The sequence below is a fragment of the Grammomys surdaster genome, unplaced genomic scaffold (assembly GCF_004785775.1).
Source record: "Grammomys surdaster isolate TR1022 unplaced genomic scaffold, NIH_TR_1.0 958, whole genome shotgun sequence".
Classification (NCBI taxonomy): domain Eukaryota; kingdom Metazoa; phylum Chordata; class Mammalia; order Rodentia; family Muridae; genus Grammomys; species Grammomys surdaster.
Window position 1 is genome coordinate 1,068,040 of NW_021605377.1, and position 18,622 is coordinate 1,086,661.

Genomic DNA, 18,622 nt, shown 5'->3' on the forward strand with positions numbered 1-18,622 from the left:
CAGAAAGATCTAGAAGGATTCCTTCCTGGGAGTCTCAGGAGGAGCCCACCCTACTGACACCCTGATTTTAGACTTCTGGCCTTCAGAACTCTAAGTCAATACATTTTGTTGTTTAAGCTGTGCACCCTATGATATTGAGGCACAATAGCCAAAACCAAAATAAAATTAATAAATCCAGTCTTTCTTGATATTTACAAGCTCTGTAGACCACAAACACATACATAGAATATTTTCTGCCTTTATTTCCTCATTAAAAAAAAAAAAAGAAAAAGAAAAAGATTGAGCCAGCATGGTCGTGGCACACACATTTAATCCTAGCACTCAGGAGTCGGAGGCAGGTGGATTTCCACGTGTTCGAGACCCACCTGGTCTACAGAGTAAGTTTTAAGACAGCTAGGTCTACACAAAGAAATCCTCTCTCAAAAAACAAACTAAAACTAAAAAGTTGGTCTTCAACCAACCAGAGCTCCCAGGGTCCAAACCACCAGCCTAGGAGCACATAGGGAGGGACCCATGGCTCCAGCTGTATACGTAGGGGAGGATGACAGTGTCAGTCATAGATGGGTGAGGAAGTCCTTGATCCTGTGAAGGCTGGATGCCCCAGTGTGGAGGAAATCATGGGTGGAGAGGTAGAAGTGGGAGGGTGGGTGGGGGCACATCCTCATAGAAGCAGGAGGAGGGGGGATGGGACAGGGGGTTCCTGGGTGGGGGAGAAATGGGGAAAGGGGATTACATCTGAAATGTAAATAAAATATCCAATAAAAAAATTTTTTTAAAAAGTTGGTCTTTATTTTTATGCTATGTACATGGATCTTTTGTTGCTGTCTATGTATGCATGACACCTGAGTACCTGGTGCTCACAGAGGCCTGAAGAGGATGTTGGATTTTCTGGAATTGGAGTTACAGAAGGTTGTGATCTGTCACGTGGGTGCTGGGAACCAATCTTGGGTCCCCTGAAAGAGCAACAGGTGTTCTTAAATGCTGAGCCATCTCTCCAGCTCCGGTTTCCTAATATTTAAAGGGTGGAGGTGATAATAACACAGCTCACAGCCATAGTTGATTTAAATAAAATAATATAAAAATGCCATGAGTACATTTGTGGCTGTTGTCATTGCACTGATACTGTACTCACATAGTTTGGAATTGTAGCTCGGCTTCCTTATTGAATAGAAATGGTTCCATTTAAAAAAAAAAAAAAACAAACCCTGTACATAATTTTTGAATATCAACCTTAAGACTTTGCCATGTTGTTGTTGTTGTTGTTTCTGAGGAAGCATAGCAGGGGACTCAGGCCAGTACACTCAGGGTTGACGGGTTGACTCCAGGCATACCGCTACCAGGCATCTATGTAACTTAGGTAAGTCTCTGGATTGCTGTGGGTCCCATCTGTCTGCATCACCAGATGGAGAAATACAGATAATATCCCTGCCTACACCCTTCATAGGCCTGCTGTGAAGATAAAATGAGATTATCAACATGAAAGCAAATGCAGAGACAAAGGTGATACCTGCCATGATTGCCGACAGCCCCACAGCCTTTACAAGTGGCCAAAGTGTATTAACGTATTATCTCTCAGGAGCATCACTTCTGCCATATGTGACAGCATCTTATTTATGAGGCCCGCTGTCCTCAACCCTATCTTACAGAGGATTAACTCAGTGAGGTTAAGTAATTTGTTTAGAGGCAACGAAGCAGAGATGTTAACACTTGACTTCAGGAACTTGAGTAAGTGGAGGCAGCTCCTGAGTCACACTGACATTTCAGTGTTACACATGTGGACAGTGCTTGCTGCGCTGGACAAAAGTAGATTCAGGACATGTCCAGCATCTTCGCAAGTTCTATAGGATAGCATAGCTATAGACTGTATAGTTTAGGATGAACGGTAGCCCAACCAAGGTACACTGGGCATCAGCTGTGATGATGTAAAAAAGGGGAAATCTCGGAGCAAACACTGGCAATGGTTGTCTAAGCACTCTGCTGCAGAAGAGCTGTGACCAGCATACTGTGATACAGTCTTATTGAAAATGCTTTCTCTTTGCTTGGTGGCTCAGTCTCTGAGAGCTCCCAAGGGTCCAGGTTAGTTGACCCTATTGGTTTTCCTGTGGAATCCCTATCCCCTTTAGGGCCTTCTATCCTTTCTCCAACTCTTCTATAAGAGTCCCTGAGCGCCATCAGGTCCCCCAAAAACTGGAGCGGGGCTGTCCCTAAAGAAATCCGTTCCCCAACAGGGTTGCCTTCTTTGGCCTCAGTGGGAGAGGATGTGCCTAACCCTGCAGAGACTTGATGCTCCAGGGTAGGGGGATACCTAGGGGACCCCACCGTCTCAGAGGAGAAGGGGAATGGGAAGGATGAACTGTGAAGCAGGGATGGACTCTGTGAAGCAGTGACCAGGATGTAAAATGAATGAATGAATGAATGAATGAATGAATGAATGAATTAATTAATTAATAAAAAAGAAAAGAAAATGCTTTCTCCTCTGAGAAGGTGAATAGAAGTGTTCTCTTAGCTGGGAACCTTCAGCATCAGATCCTATCCTTGTCCTAATTATATTTTGGGGGTCTACTTTAAAGAAATGTGAATTGGATTGTTTGATATCTTTAAATACCTACTCTCTCTCCATGAAAGGACAATAGTAATGACAGGCGTCCCAGAGGAGTCTCTGTGAGAATTAGTATTAACAGCAAATAGATTACAGGTGCTTACAGTGCCCCTGGCTTTTGGGGGAGTACTGAATGAGGCCAGTAACTTGCACAGAATAATGGGATGTGTCTAAGCCACAGACAAGAGATGGCAGGGATAGAAGTGAACCAGGAAGTCTGCTTTAAAAATGTATATAGTAGCTGGGTATGTAATCCCAATATTTAGAAAATGGAGACATATGTATTAGGGATCCAGGGCCATCTTTAGCTACATAGGCCAATCTGAACTACAGGAGACCATGTCTTGAAAACAACAAAAGGTTTTAGATTTTAAAACGGACTTAGTCAATACGATGTCTGACATATGGAAGGCTTTTGGAAAATGGTCATCATTTCAACTCTCCTCACCTTGTGATCTGAGTTTATGGTTACTCTTTCTCAGCTTGGTACGCCTAAGAATGTATCCTACAAAGTTGAGAGCTAAATCGCACAGTTTAGAAGAATCACCCAGCAGCTGGTCAACTTGGCTATAACTCTCCATCTTACGGCCTGCCTTTACCAAAGTACGCATGCCCTGGCTGACCACAGCAGCGATCCACATTGTAATAAGGAAACGCTCACTCAGTATCTTGCTTTGACCTATTTCTATACCTCATGAATAAAGGACAGGATATGAGATTTCCTGAGATTAAGAAAAAAATTAAAGCCATAGGGAATTAGTAAAAAATTCTTTAGAGCCTGTTTAGAGCTGCAGAAGAATTAAGGATGAGGAAAGATAGTAGGGCGAGAGATAGCTCAGTGGCTGAGAACTTGCCTAGAGTGTGCAAGCTCTGGGATTCAATTCCTAGCACTGAAAAAAGAAAATAAAGAAAAGAGAGAAGATAAAAAAAAAAAACCCTCCAGTTACACTAAATAAGGCTGATTTTGTCTGAACCAGCCGTCTCCTGTAGACTTCTACATTTAGTTCTCCCAACAAGTTAGAACCGCATTCGCTTGAGCTGAACTCAGTGAGATGCGAAAATCCTGGAAAACAAATGTCAGAAATACTCTGTGAATCCTCATCTCAAGAATTTTAATTACATTTTGAGACATCTGGGTGTTTCCGTAACATCTGGAAGAGTCTTTTTAAATTGTAGCACACAGCTTTGGCAAGAACCAGATTCCAAGGTGCATGTTTGCTAATTAAAAATAAAGCAGACGCAGAGAAGGCGGACATAATAAATAGATTTGTGGCATTATAAAGCCAGGAGGAATAATCAAAGGTGATGGATCGTGGGAACAGGAATGCATGAGGTTTACCTGTTGCTCCTTGCTGTGTGTGTGGAGACTTGGGGAGGATATTAGGTAAAATTACACACACACACACACACACAGACAGACACACACACACACACACATACACACACACACACCATAGATTCCAAAGTTGTCGTTACTATAACAACAGTGCAATGCCAGGGTGAGGCAGAACATGAATCTGCTTCCTTGAGGCACCCAGAAATCTATTTGCATATTGTCGATTCTTTAGACTCCTCTACAATTCTTTGTACTTCACAGTGCTAAGCTGGAGAGAGCACTTTCTTCTTTGAATGAGGGTACTATTGTTAATTATTTCAATAGTTTTAAACTGTGGCCGATGCCAGTCAAGCTCCAGATTAGCCATGACGTTTTGTGATGGCTTTGAGTTTCTAGAACACACTCTTCTCACACACACATGGCTCATTCTTGTTTCCCAATGTGTTTACACAGAAGAAAACAGAAGGGCAGAGAGTCTCACTTGCCTTTGATTTTACTTCCCTCGGTTATCGCTCCCTTTCCACTTGTGTTTAGTGCATCTTCCCCAGTAGCACAGAACTAAGTGGCTTTTGAGACTGGGAATGCCAGACTGCTCTTGCCCTTGCTAATTCTGCCCTGTCATTAAGTATGTGATCTTTCAAGTTTGGTGGAGGGTTTTAGTTTCTAAAATGTACTAAAATAAAACACAGGTTCTAGTGAATATACTACCTCCTACTCTATGTGCTGAACTGCACGAAGCCATGGACTTTGCCATTATTGCTTTTTATGGGGCACTAATTACATAAAACCTTGCCTTCTTTCATCAGAGATGCCCCTTTTAAGCCATCAAATTAATCTTTGACCAAGTTTCCGGCTTGCAGGCTCTCCCAGGGGAAAGGAGACTTATCTCTATGAGGTCATCTCGGCTTTCCATTCCTCGCCCTCCATGGGGATCTGTTTACCGATGGGCTAGGTTTCCATGTGGCGCTAACAGGTTGGCAGGATAAGTTCAAGGATCCTAGGAAGGTGAGTCCTGCCATTCTATATCACATTTGTCCAAGCTTCTTCTCTTCCTTCTGATGCAAGGGTCAGAGCCCACTGGCTCCCCTCAACTCTGAGCTGTGTTTCAAACATTTGGCTTGAGTATACAAATGGTCTAGAGGGTAAAGGGGTTGGAGTCTTAGGACCTCCAGCTAATGAAGCCAGCTATTTGCCTACTTTGAAAATTCCCAATGGTCCCAGATCACCTTGCTCATGACACTGACCTAGAAACCTTACTTCACACTGACATTCTCTCCTTCCCCCTCCCATTAGCTTACCCCTTCATGCCTAAAGTGGTTGCACGTAGTCCCTCTTTCAGACTTTAGCTTTTGGTATTTCCCTTTCATCTTAAGCAAAGCCTTTGGAGAGCGGAAGAAGCTGGAAGCTGCCATTAGGAAGGTCAGTGCCTCCAGGACTTGTTAATATATACTCATAGGTCTTTGTCTTGAGGGCAGTCGTCACTTCCCAATACAGTAAGGCTGGGATTTCATGATTATAAAGGTTTCACTTTATAGTAACTTGAGTATAAAATAAATAGCCACTTTGCTAGTGTTTCTATTGCCCTACGTAAAAAATGCAAAGGTAAGACTTTTTCAAGTCCAATTCTAGACTTGCCATTCCTTCTTTCTAGAATGTTCCTGATTTCTTAGTTTCCAGCAGTAAGTTAATTGTCGATTCCACAGAAGTCTCCATTAAAGACATTAAAGCAGCCCATCCCTCCAGTCACTATGACATCACCCCCATTGCTAATGCCTGACATTTGGCATATTATTTTCTAATACTTACCTGGTATTAATTTTTGTGATTATTTATGGGCATAGTTATTGTTAGTTCATTCTCCACTGAAATCTTCCCTGCTTTATTTTTTGCCTTTTTTCAATGCCTCCAGGCAACATCAGTGCTCAACATTTGAAGAGAAGAAATGATAGCTATCCCATATGCTTGTCATAAAATTTACAACACAGACTCTAAGTATATAAACCACTGAAAGGAGTTTACCTCCCTGGTCAGTTGAAGCCACAGGTTTCTAAGACTCTGTCATAACTTAAGACGCAAGAGTGAGGGGATAGGGGCTGTGGGCTACTCATCCATGGGTAGCCATCATTGTACTGAAAGTAGAGACTAAACTTGGAGGGGGCATAGTATCCATCAGTTTCTTCTGGACAAGAGAATGAAGTAGCGGAACGAAGGACTCTGTTTTCTCCATTGTCTCCTTTAGGCCAAGGATGTTGAGTAGGGTGGGCCTGAGGCCCCAGAAGAAACAGATTTGGAAAGAATGCTTAGGCCTTGCTCTAGAGCAGTGGTTCTCATCCTTCCTCATTCTATGACCCTTTAACACAGTTCTTTGTGTTGTGGAGACCCTCAACCATAAAATGATCTCACTGCCACTTCATAACTGTAATCTTGCTACTGTTATGAATTGTAATGTAAATATCTGATATGCAGGATATCTGACATGTGACCCCACCAAAGGGATTATAACCCCATATCTATGTATGTGTGTGTGTGCATGTGTAAGTGTATGTGTATATGTATGTATATGTACACACACTCACACACAGAAGCCACAACACTAAAAGCAGAAGTTGCAGCATACGCTTTGCTATCATTTGTAGGGGCATCTAATCTGACAGAACTTTCTAGCCTTTACTCTTTAAGGTGAACCTTGTACCTGGGGTGTAAAGCTGGACTAGTATGTAAGCAAAAATCTACATTTTTCCTCTCCATGTGCAAACTTGAGTCCAAGATGATTCATTTTAACAACGTCAGACCAGCAAATTTCACTTGACCAGGAAGTGGTAGTTTTTCTTTGAAAAACAATCGTAAGAGGAGTTTTGCTTCATCTATGATGTGCTGTAATAATCCTAATCACTCTGTGAGTTCTGATTGGTAGAGTAAAAATTACCCAGATCTCCATGTGTTGATTTTTCTAAGGCAGTATAGAATAGCAGTCTACAACAAATGCTCAAGTGATCAGAAGTGGAGGCCCGACCTTTCATTGATTACAACTGACCCACAGGATGGAGGCCAACTGAAAGAAATAAGATGCATGACAGTGTGTGAAAGCATTTCACTAATAATTTCTGCTGTACGTGTTTTCTCTGAGAATTACTGATCAACATTTCCTTTCTCCTCTTTAAGCCTCTTTTATGCTTCCTCCATATCATGTATTACTAGATTGTTATTGATCTGGTATTCAAAAATAAACGAAGCATGATTGCTGCCCTTAAAATGCTCTGACACATCTGGGTAAGCAGATGTGTAGGTGGGCAATGTGAGTACTACCCCACTTGTTGGAAATGCATCGATTATTACCACATAGAAAAAAAGTAACGGCTAACAGCTAATAGAGCACCTCTAGCCAGTATCTCCTAGGGATATATCGACAGCAACTAAGGGATCGTGTCTTAATACATTGATCTGGGTGGGATTTCAAGTGCTATTTTCCATTTTTATTGTCATAGTCTACTATGGTTTATGTTTTGCTGGATGGGAGCTGGGGGCGATCTAGTCTCCAGGGAAGGTAAGTTATACAGTAGGATGTCATTCAAAAAATGGCAGAATGCTCCCCACCCCACCCAAAACATGCCCTCAGTTTGACTCTTTGCTAATGTCCTCTGTTGAACTCTTTATACTTAGTTGTTTTTCATAAATACATAAAGTGGAGCAATATATCATTTTATGGTGTCATCTGGTTACAGATCTACTTAAAACTGCTTAGGACAGTTTGTCCTCAACCTAGCTTAAATGACTAATCATGACACTGTGCCATAGATTCCCCCAGCATGGGAGGAACAGTGGGAGGAACCTTAGTGCTGAGCACTAAGTAACTTCAGCCTTTAATAGGTATCATATTAAATCATAAGCATTATGATTTCATTCGTTAATACCTGTTATAATAATGCTAGGATTCACTCTAGATCAGAAAGTAATATCTACTCCCCACTTAGTTAATTATCTGGTCTCAAGGTCTTGGCAACCCACAAAGCAGAGAAGGAAAGTTCTCATCTATTAAAAAAAAAAAAAAAAGGAGGAGAGAGATAGAGTGCATTTAGTTCAATGAATCCAAAGTACAACCTGGCAGAAGAGTTCGCATTTATTGAGCACTTAAAAGAAGCCAGATCATTTTCTCAAACTCATTGCTGATGCTTTCTTCTGACATGGTTAGTTTTGTTGGACTCCTATTAAAATTAATTTGACAACTTACCAAATAAGTTTTCAGAAAGAGAAAACTCATCCGTGGCCTGTAAATGGGAGTGTCCAATCAGATTCATTTTGAATATCACTCTAACTTTTCAACTTGAGAATATGCTTCTGGGATCGTGGTCTTCCAATAAGAATCCTGAAAGGCAAACACACAGACAAGTTCATAGTTGCAATATTGGGTCAGGAGTTACTCAAGAGAAACAGAGAGAAAGCAGTTGGACATACAGATGTTCAAATGCCTCCTCTGTAGAGATTTTCTATAGCCTTTCTGTATGTATTTTCTGAATATTATGATTATATATCACATGTACTTAAAAATGTTCAAGTTATATACCCTCAGAAGAGATATTTTCCAGTTTAATATACCATATGTTTTTTCATTTAAATTCCAGTATTTGGGGATTTAGGCAAGATGTAATAACATTTGGAGTTTGTCTTTACTTCTTTTATATATAGAAAGAAAAACAAAAACATATACAAAAGTTTTCATTTAAAAAGGGGTCATCTGTGATTTATTTTCTTAATTTTATTTAAAAGTTGATCAGGGTTGTGTAAACACACAATAGCAGTTTCATGGTACTTCTTACTATAATTTCCTTGGTTATTTATGCATTATGTCAACAGGTCAACATTCAGAGACTGTTCTGCTAGGACAGACTTGATCTCTTGCTGCTGGGGAAATGCTTAGGGACTCCTGTCTATTCTAATGTCTGCATTTGTTCTACATTGGACTAGGGTAAGACCAAATGCAAAGGATATAGGGAAAACAGAGAGACAGTGGAGGCTGGAGAAATGTCTCAGCCCTTAAAAGCACGAACTGCTCCTACAGAGGGTGTGGTTTCACTTCCCAGTACCCACATGGGGGATTACAATTGTCTGTTTCCAGAGATATGACACCTTCTTTTCTGCCCACCACAGGCTCCAGGCATGCAAATGTGCACAGACATATATGCACAAAAGCCCCCCCCCACAAAGAATTTTTTTGATTTAGAAAAGAGGAATAGTGATAAGTCTTATCCAAATGTCTGAAGCTTCATTCTGAAGGAATTTCTAGAGTTTATTTAAGAGAAGCAATGTCTACACTGAACTGTTTCTGTAGGTCAGCTTGCCTGCCTTCCTTCCTTCCTTCCTTTCTTCCTTCCTTCTTTCCTGCTTTCCTTCCTTCCATTTCTTACCTCCCTAGAGAGGGGACAGTGAAAAGGTGTCTTTACAGCTTTCCCCCCAAGCTAAGAATGGTTTTCTAAACTTTTTAATCCTTTTTCCTCTGAGAAATATTTTTTTCTAAATATTTACATTTTCTGCCCTGGAAGAGAATAGTAAAGTTTTGTTGGACAAATATTTATCTCATTAGAATTTCCCCACCAGGTCTTTCCCAGCTCAAGCAGGAGGGAGCTTCTGATCTGTCTGGCATGGTGGCCCACAGGGACCACTTTGCTTCACCCATTCATTTGTTCATGCTTTCAACAAACACTTATTGAGAGCTCATTCCAGGGTTAAATCCTGGGCTGGATCTTCTGAGATAAAGTGATGAAGGCCAAGTAGCATCCATGATCCATGATGTCAAGCTTAATGACAAACAGTTATCTGTAAAGTGACCACACAACTCAGTTGATTGCGTGTTGTAATGAATGTGGTTTATGAAGGTCCAAAATAGCATGCTCTGATCCACGTGTTGTCAAAAGATACTGACTGAGGTTGCTGAAAAAGGACATGAGCTTTTTTCTATTTGTTTGTTCTATTGATTGGTTGGCTGGTCTGTCAATGGTTTCACTACGCATGCCAAGCTGACTGGCCTTGAACTCACTATGAACACAGGCAAGCCTTGAACTCATAGCCTCCTGACTACTGAGATTACAGGTATTCACCCCCATACCTGGCAGAAGATATGGTTTTGAGAGATAGGAAATTCTGTGGCTTACCTGAACAGACACCAACAGCCTTGATAACATCCAGACAAACCTGATCCATACGATAAACCAGGCATACAGATTTACTAACCTCTAGAAGAACTCTACCATCAAACCCACCATTTAGAAAGATAAGTGACTTCTGGGAGACACCAAGAGCCATAACCTTCATCCCAGAGTGAAACCTAAGTCACAAGAAAAATGTATCGCGGCCAGCTCAGCTGCATTCAGCTTGGGAGGTTTTTCTGAGCCTGGGGTGAGAAAAGAAGGCCTGATATAAAAAGCACTGAAAGGTCAAGACAGACCTTTCAACAAGAAGAAAAAGCCAATCTCACCTTCATTGTTGGGTGATTTGAATGAGAAAGGCCCACCCACATTATGTGCTTGAATAATCCCTCAGTTGGTGGGTTCGGGGAGTTTTAGAACCATGAGGAGGTTGAGCTCTGTTGAAGGACATCTCTAGGGGGTGGACTTTCAGGGTTTATAACCTTGCCCACTTCTAATTCACTCTCTCCGCTTTCTCCCTGTAGTTGATGATGTAATCTTTTCTGTGTAGGCTCTCTGATGCCACCTCTCCCCTGATGTTAAGGACTTTCCTTCTGGAACTCTAAGTTAAAATAAACTCTTTCTTCCGTTACTTGTTTTTTTTTTTTTTTTTTTTTTTTTTTTAGCTGTGGTATGTTTTGACAGCATCAGAAAAGTAAGTAATACAACTCTCATCCACAAATGACTGCCACATATCAGAGTGGACCTTTGAACCCATGAGGGCCCAGGAGCTTTGCGGGACAGTTGTGAAATACGAGCAACACTGTAGTCCATGCAGAATGTTCAATAAAAGTGCAATAGTGTCTTCTGAGTGAGTGATATTCTCTCTGAGAGACCAAAAAAAAAAAAAAAGTAGAAGAAGCCAGAGTAAACTCTATTATGCATATGAAGAGACATAGATCCTTCTGAAATTCCTGGGGACTATGATTGGGAAGACAGGCTTTGCTAGGGAGCTGGAGATCCAGAGGTATAAGCTGGGAAATGCTGAAGCCAATAATGAAATCTCATACATACTTGCAAGCCAGTTTACAACTAGAGAAATTCAAGCTTAACTGTTAAGTATCCATTGTATAAATACATACATGGAAAAAAATACACATGGAAGCCATGTACCCCAAATGTGTATGTGTCTGTGTACAAACACACAGAGAGACATACACACACAAACACACACACACACACACAGAGTCTATAGACTGTTTATTGCTCCCCAATTCACACAGTGAATGTTGGAGTCTTCCCGTCTCCAGAAAAGAATATTCTACACTGCTAAAAGCTGCTAATTGTTCTTCATTTTCAACCCAAATGTATACTCTGCAAGTTCTCATCATTTGACACCGACCCTGACTTTAGGTCATGCCCCCTTGCTCCCCTTTTCTCAGTTCTATAGTTTGGTTTCATTTGGTTTGAGTCAAATTCTCATTATGTTTCCCAATCCAGTCCTGAACTCCTGGCCTTCAAGAATCTTCCTCTTTGTGTAGCTGGGAGCACAAGTGTGTCACTGTTCATGACAGCCACTGTTTCTAACCTTGAGTGTTGTTCACATAGCTATAAAACATAATCCCATAGCACATTACATGCCTCTAGTATTTTGTTTTTAAATTTTCCTTTTTTATATTAAGTGTATTTATTTACTCGCTTTACAACCCAATATCAGCCCTTGCTCTCCACCCAGTACCCACCCCCTCACATACCCATCCCACCCACCCACACCCACCCCCCCACCATACACATCAAGTTGCTGTGGGACTAGACACATCCTCTCCCACTGAGGCCAGACAAGGCTGTCCATTTGGGGATGTGGGATCCACAGGCAGGCAGGTAGGCTACAGGCTCAGGGCAGCCCCTGCTCCAGTTGTTTGTGGGACCTGCATGAAGACCAAGCTGCACATCTGCTACCTATGTTCATGGGGCCTAGGTCCAACCTGTGCTCACTCTTTGGTTGGTAATTCTATCTCTGGGAGCCCCAAGGGTCCAGGTTAATTGACTCTGTTGGTCTTCCTATGAAGCCCCTGTACTCTTTGAGTCTCTCAATCTTTCTAACTCTTCTATAAGATTACCCAAGCTCCATCTACTGCTTGTGTGTGAGTCTCTGCATCTCTTCTCTTTGGCTGCTGGGTGGTGCCTCTCAGAGGATCACTATGCTAGGCTCCTGTCTGCAAGCATAGCTGGGTATCATTAATAGTGTCAGGGATTGGTTCTTGTCCATTGGATGGCCTCTATTGTTTTATAAGTATATTGCTTTTCATTTGGATTTCTAGACATTCTACTGTGTGTTCATTTAAACATGGTATCTTCAATTCAAATGACAGGCACATAATAGTCCCCGAAGAAATGTTGGCTCACTTAAGCTACTTGTGTTTATTATTTCTCCTGCACAGTTCTGCCAAGTTCCATTATATCTGGTGTATTCCCTTGGGAAAATGGCATAAAGACCACATTCTCCAAATACCACAAGTCTTTGGATATAATTTATCATGACTCACCCAAAGAAAACCTCAATTTCCCCAAGGCTGCCTCATTTGGGTGATTAAGTCCCTGATAAGTCAACAACAGAGCTGTCTAGTCACAATAGTTAGCAGGGCTCACTCAAACCTATTTTATTGAGTTCACAAGTACCTAACGGAGCTTTTAAAAAGGAAACCCTTTAATTTTGGAAATGGCAACACAATCGCATGGTGTTTTAGCATATTTTGTATAGCTGTAGAGAAATACCCGTGTCTAAATTAATTATAAACTAAAAAATAATTTCTTTGACTCATGATTATGGTGGCTCTAGAATGGTGGTAATGGTCTGGCAAGGGCATCCTGACTGCCCCAGAACATAGTTGAGAAATGGAAAAAGAAACTGCCTTATGTAGAGGGGGCCACTCAAATATTTTCTGCAATACATATGAATTTATTTTAATTTCTAAAGGCTTTAAGATTTTAAACTCTTAAGCTTTTTCTTTATTGAGTTTAATTTAAGTTATTGATGGTATCCACCCAATCAAAACTACACCTTGCCTTGCAGTCTGTTTCTGCAGGTAAGTGACTTCTCCTCTGGATCAAAGCACACAATAGAGAAAGCAGTCTCTCATAAAAGAGTGAATGCAGACACAACAGACTCCACCCACAAGAAGGTGACATCTCACAGCTTCAAAGAAGCAGACATGCTAGAAACACAGCTAACTGTTTTACTTGGTATGCCAGGACAAGCAGAATTTGCCTGGTAATATTTACACACACACACACACACACACACACACACACACACATACATACACACACACACAGGAGTCAAACAGAGCAAGCAGGAAGTGTGATAAGGACACACACCCTCAAAGTTCACCCCCTGATGAACTTCCTCCAGCAAGCCTGTGCCTCCTAAAAGTTCTATTACCTCCCCCAAACAACACTGAGGACAGAGTGTTTAAAGACATGAGACCCCAGGTGACATTTCTCCTTCAAACTACCACATGCACATAGAGAAATCACAACTGCATGTGTCCAGGGATACCAGACCTGTTCTGAGTTCCTACAGTTTCAGGTGCCCCCTGAAACTACTCACTCAACACTTCAGCTCCTATTAAAACCTTAGTGTCAGGTACTGCAAAGATTAAAGGGTCAACCTTTCTCATACTTCAACACTTATGTAAAAAGGGTGACATGAAGCCGGGCAGTGGTGGCGCACTCCTTTAATCCCAGCACTTGGGAGGAAGAGGCAGGCAGATTTCTGAGTTCAAGGCCAGCCTGGTCTACAGAGTGAGTTCCAGGACAGCCAGGGCTACACAGAGAAACCCTGTCTCGAAAAACAACAACAACAAAAAAGGATGACATGAACAGAAAATATGTTCGCCATACTCTAAACATCAGAAACACAACTTGTCAATCAATCATCAAAAGAATGGATACAGTAAATAAACACTGTATAGACACTTTGGAATTAAAATGACTATAAACTGAGCTAAACTACAAAATGAACCAGGACTTTGTGTGCTCATATGTCTAAGGGAAAAGCATCGTACTGAACGGGAGAATCGGGTTTTAGAACAGTACATATGATTCGGTGTAACTTACATGTGTTTAAAGATTTGCAAAGCACGTTATACTATCACTGACACTCCGCTGCTGGGCTCAGCAACCTACGACTTGAAAGCTAAGGGTTTCATCTGCCCTTTGGTCTTTAGCTGCTATGAAGCTACAAAGAGTAGAAAAGTTGCAAAACAGGCCACGTGCTCTGCAAAGTCTGAAATAGTCCTTCACTCTCTGCCCTTCACAGAAAAAGTTTGTAATCCCTGCTCTCATTATATAAAGGTATACATATGTATATGAATATTTATTCATATATGATACATAACAATTTATATATTGATTTATACAATTAGAAATTGTATATAATTTATAAAAGTATATGATATATTAGTATATATTATTATATATGATAACATAAATATATAATACATATTATATATATATAAAATATGAAATTTATATATATATATATATATATATATATATATATATATATATATATATGAATAAAAGCAATGGCTCCATTACGCAGAACGTTATTGAGTTGGGTGCATAGAACATTCTATAACATCCTAAATGCTGTCCTGACTCTGGCTAACAAATTTTAAGGGGGATTAATTAAATTACTCTGCTCTTTGCATGTTAAAAATATTTCATAATGAAAAGATCAAACAAACTTATATGAATATTATATACTATTACATATCCACATGTATATGTAATGGAAATGACTGAATGAATCCTAATGCTATAATATCGAGAGCTTACACAACTGTAATGACATGGGAGCTCATACAGAGCTTCACTCTTACCCTCCTCAAAGCTTTGAGAGAAAGTGATTTCTCCCCATAAAACATTTTGACAGACAGAACTGTGATCAGTGAGGCTATGCTGGAGATTTTGGGGGACACAATGAAATCCGTGTTTGAAAAGAACTCTGGGGGCTCGAGAGATGGCTGGCTCAGTGGTGAAGAGCGCTTGCTGCTCAGGCAGAGGACCTGAGTTCAGTTCTCAGTATCCACTTCAGATGCCTCAAAACCACCCACTACTTCAACTCCAAAGGACTTGACACCCTCTTCAGGCCTCTGTAGGTACTTGAACTCAGAAGTGCACATGCATGCACATGGACACACACACACACACACACACACACACACAAATAAAAATAATAAAATGCATCCTTTAAAAATAGGACTCTAGGTGTTGGTGAGAGAGCTCAGTACTTAAGAATGCTTGCTGAGCTTGCAGATGGCCTGGGATTAGTTCCCTGTATATACACAGTGGCTCACAACCACTGGGAACCTCACTTCCAAGTGAGCTGAGCAACCTCCTCCCATGACAGCTATCTGACCACACATGATGCACATGTATTCAAAGAGGCTATACTAGTTACTTTTCTCTTGCTGTGACAAAATACTATGACCAAAAGCAGCTTACAGAAGAAAGAGTTTGTTTGGGTTTATGGTTCCGGAAAAATAAAGACTTCATGATGGTGGAGAAGAGGCATGGAATCAAGTGTCAGGCACAGTGACAGGAACAGGAAGCTGGGAGCTCACATCTCAGCCAAAGTAGACAGAACAATCTGGGACTGGCATGTGGCTTTGAAGTTTCCAAGCCCATCTATGTGATATGCGTCTTCCTGCAAGGCCACACCTCCTCAACCTCCCCAAACTTCACCACCATGTGCTGAAAATTATGGTGACATGTCTCACTCAAACCAGCACATCGGAAAAAACACTCATACACATAAAATAAGATAATAAATATATACTTTAAAAAGAAGAGTGCTCTCATGGAAATGTTGGAAGCAGAAATAAGTCTGTGAATAAGGGGAGGGAAAATTTGAAAACGGATAAAGGAAGCTGATTGAAGTACACAGCAGAGTGGCATTTGTAGACATAGGGAGAGAGGACCTGGAAACAGCATAGTCAAAGGGGAATGAAAGAGAGGCAGAAACTTAATAATACAAAGGGTAGGCCTTGGGGCTTGGTGGAAGCAGGGACAGAACGTTGATTTTATTTGATGTCTACTCCGATGACTCTACAACCAAAGATTTAATTTATAACCTTGTGAGTAATGTAGCAGAGGATTGCCTTGTCTGGCCTCAGAGGTAGAGAATGCACCCAATCCTGTAGAGACCTGATGCACCAGGGAGGGGTGATGGCGGGGAGCCACCCTCTCAGAAGTGAAGGGGAGGGGGAATGGGGGAAAACTCTGTGAGGGGGGAAGGGGGGTCCAGGGGGCAACATTTGGGATGTAAGTAAATAAAATCATATATATATATGTATATATGTGTGTGTGTGTGTTGTTTATTTATAACAAATATACATGATAAATATATATAAAACAGCAAATGCCAAGACTATGTGAAATATCTAAAATATATATCAACATTTTATAATAATATGTTGAAATAAATATACATGAATTTAAATTTTAATCCTGGAGAAGAAAAACCTGGGGAATAAATTCTAAAGGGGTATATGCCATTTGCCTTTGTTGAGATATGACATATAGTTTCTGGTAGCATGGACCCCCACTTTTTGGTTATCAATTTTTACTTGTTTAGATACTGTGGATCACAGGAAGTTCATGGTGGGAAAAGATTCCACCTTGGCATATGCCATTTGTAAATGGAGACCTTGAATAGACAGTTCCAGTTGAGCAGCACTGACTGGTTTAGAGTAGCCAGGTCTTGGGAGATGCATGTAAAAGCTGATCACATGTGGATTCACTCTGCACAGTCACACAAAGGCACCAGTAACACTGTTCTGTGAACACAGATGCTGTGGAACATAGACTGTGGTAGGTCATTTTTCAAAGCTTAACTCATCATTGTGACTCCATGTTCAGAGGGAGCCCAAGATTCAGTGCAAAGGTATGTGGTTAAGGAGAAAGAGAATTAAATTCTAGAAAAAAGGATAATGTTTCCATGTCAGTATTTATCCCTTAGGTAAATAAATTCCAGAGTACATTGATATGGCTTTTAGACATGAATGAGCTGTAAAACTCTAACTTACTGAATCCTTCTCCTTCTGTCTCTGTCTCTATCTCTCTCTCATACACACACACACACACACACACACACACACACACACACAGCATTCAAGCAAATTGCATTAGTGTATACAATGCCATCTTGAGCCAGAAAATCTTGAAAATCCTCCCATAAATAATAAGTCTATTGCAACCCTTGAATGGGCTGTCATTGTGACTTAATTTTATGAATAGAATTGTACTACTTCAGGTTATTCCTGAAGAGGGCATTGAACTTCTATTTTTTTTTCCCTTGGAATGCTAATATTGACATATAAAGAAGAGAGATCCTCAGATACAAGGGTATCAGCCAACATCAAGTCCACATGTGTGGAAGCAAAGACTTACCTAACTTAGCTTTGCACAGTAAAAAGTAGCCGCACAATTCATCTCAGGCAAAAACACATTGAAAGGTACAAAATCAAGACTAAATTAGGAGATAGAAGGGTAACCTGATATAAAAGTATATACAACCCCTTTCAACAACATAACAAGTTGGCCATTGTCTTCTCTAAAGTATGTTCTTTAAAGTACTACATTCTTTTTAAAAAGAATCTCGATATCAGTTTCTGACTCATTCACTCATTCAGTCAATATACATTTATTGACTCTTTGTTAGACAATCAGACATATAAAAGCTCTAAATCTGTCATCATTACTATTATGACAGAAGAAAGCCCAGATCTCAACAAGAGTCTGAGTTTGGCATTCATCCACCCAACTCGTTAATTCTCTATTATGTTCTCAGCTCTGATTTAGGTATTGGCAATACAGTGGTTGATAAAGCAAAGAGCTTGCTCACATCCCAACAGGAAGAGCACAGCTAAAAATTGCTGATCACAATGAAATGAAGGAGCTAAATGTAGAGGGGTATAGCGGGGTAAGACTAGAGGACCAGAGAAGATATCTCTTAAAAGTGTGTCTTTAGGGCTGGAGAGATGGCTCAGCAGTTAAGAGTACTGGCTGCTCTCCTGGAGAACCTGGGTTCATTTCCCAGCACCCACATGGCAGTGCACACCTGCCTGTAACTTCAGTTCCAGGTCTTCTGACACCCTTACATACATACAGGCAAAAGACCAATGAACATTAAATAAAGATAAATCACTTTTAAAAAGTGGGCCTTTAAACCAAAGACAGTTATTTGTGAAGGGGAAGAAGCATGCTACACAAAGGAGAACTAAGAAGGCCTGAGAAGCACACAGCAAGTGCTACTAGCCTGTGCTTGGCGTGTTGAAAGAGAAATGGAGGCTCAGGAATGTGGACATGAATCACCCAGAGAAGGACTCTAGGAGATCAGACCTGAGCCAGCAGCATGCCCATGGCTGAAGGAATTTGGAATTTATCCCAAGGGGAAGTCTTTGGTGGTTTATCAACAAGAGTGTGACTCAGAGAATGAGGGAAGTCTTTCAGAGAACAGAGGCTGGAGTCTAATATGGAAAAAGGGCTGGAGAGATGGCT

The 18,622-nt window shown here is 40.8% G+C and overlaps 1 protein-coding gene across 2 annotated transcripts in view; it reads right to left on the bottom strand.

Moving 5' to 3' along the window:
- The window catches only part of Nr1h4 (nuclear receptor subfamily 1 group H member 4), a 75,665-nt gene that overhangs the window by 51,981 nt on the left and 5,062 nt on the right, over positions 1 to 18,622 (bottom strand). For both annotated transcript variants that reach the window (XM_028783047.1, XM_028783048.1), the window contains exon 2: positions 8,164 to 8,298. In XM_028783047.1, the coding sequence (XP_028638880.1) occupies positions 8,164 to 8,230 (67 nt within the window). In that variant the 5' untranslated portion in view covers positions 8,231 to 8,298. The remainder of the gene's footprint in view (positions 1 to 8,163; positions 8,299 to 18,622) is intronic.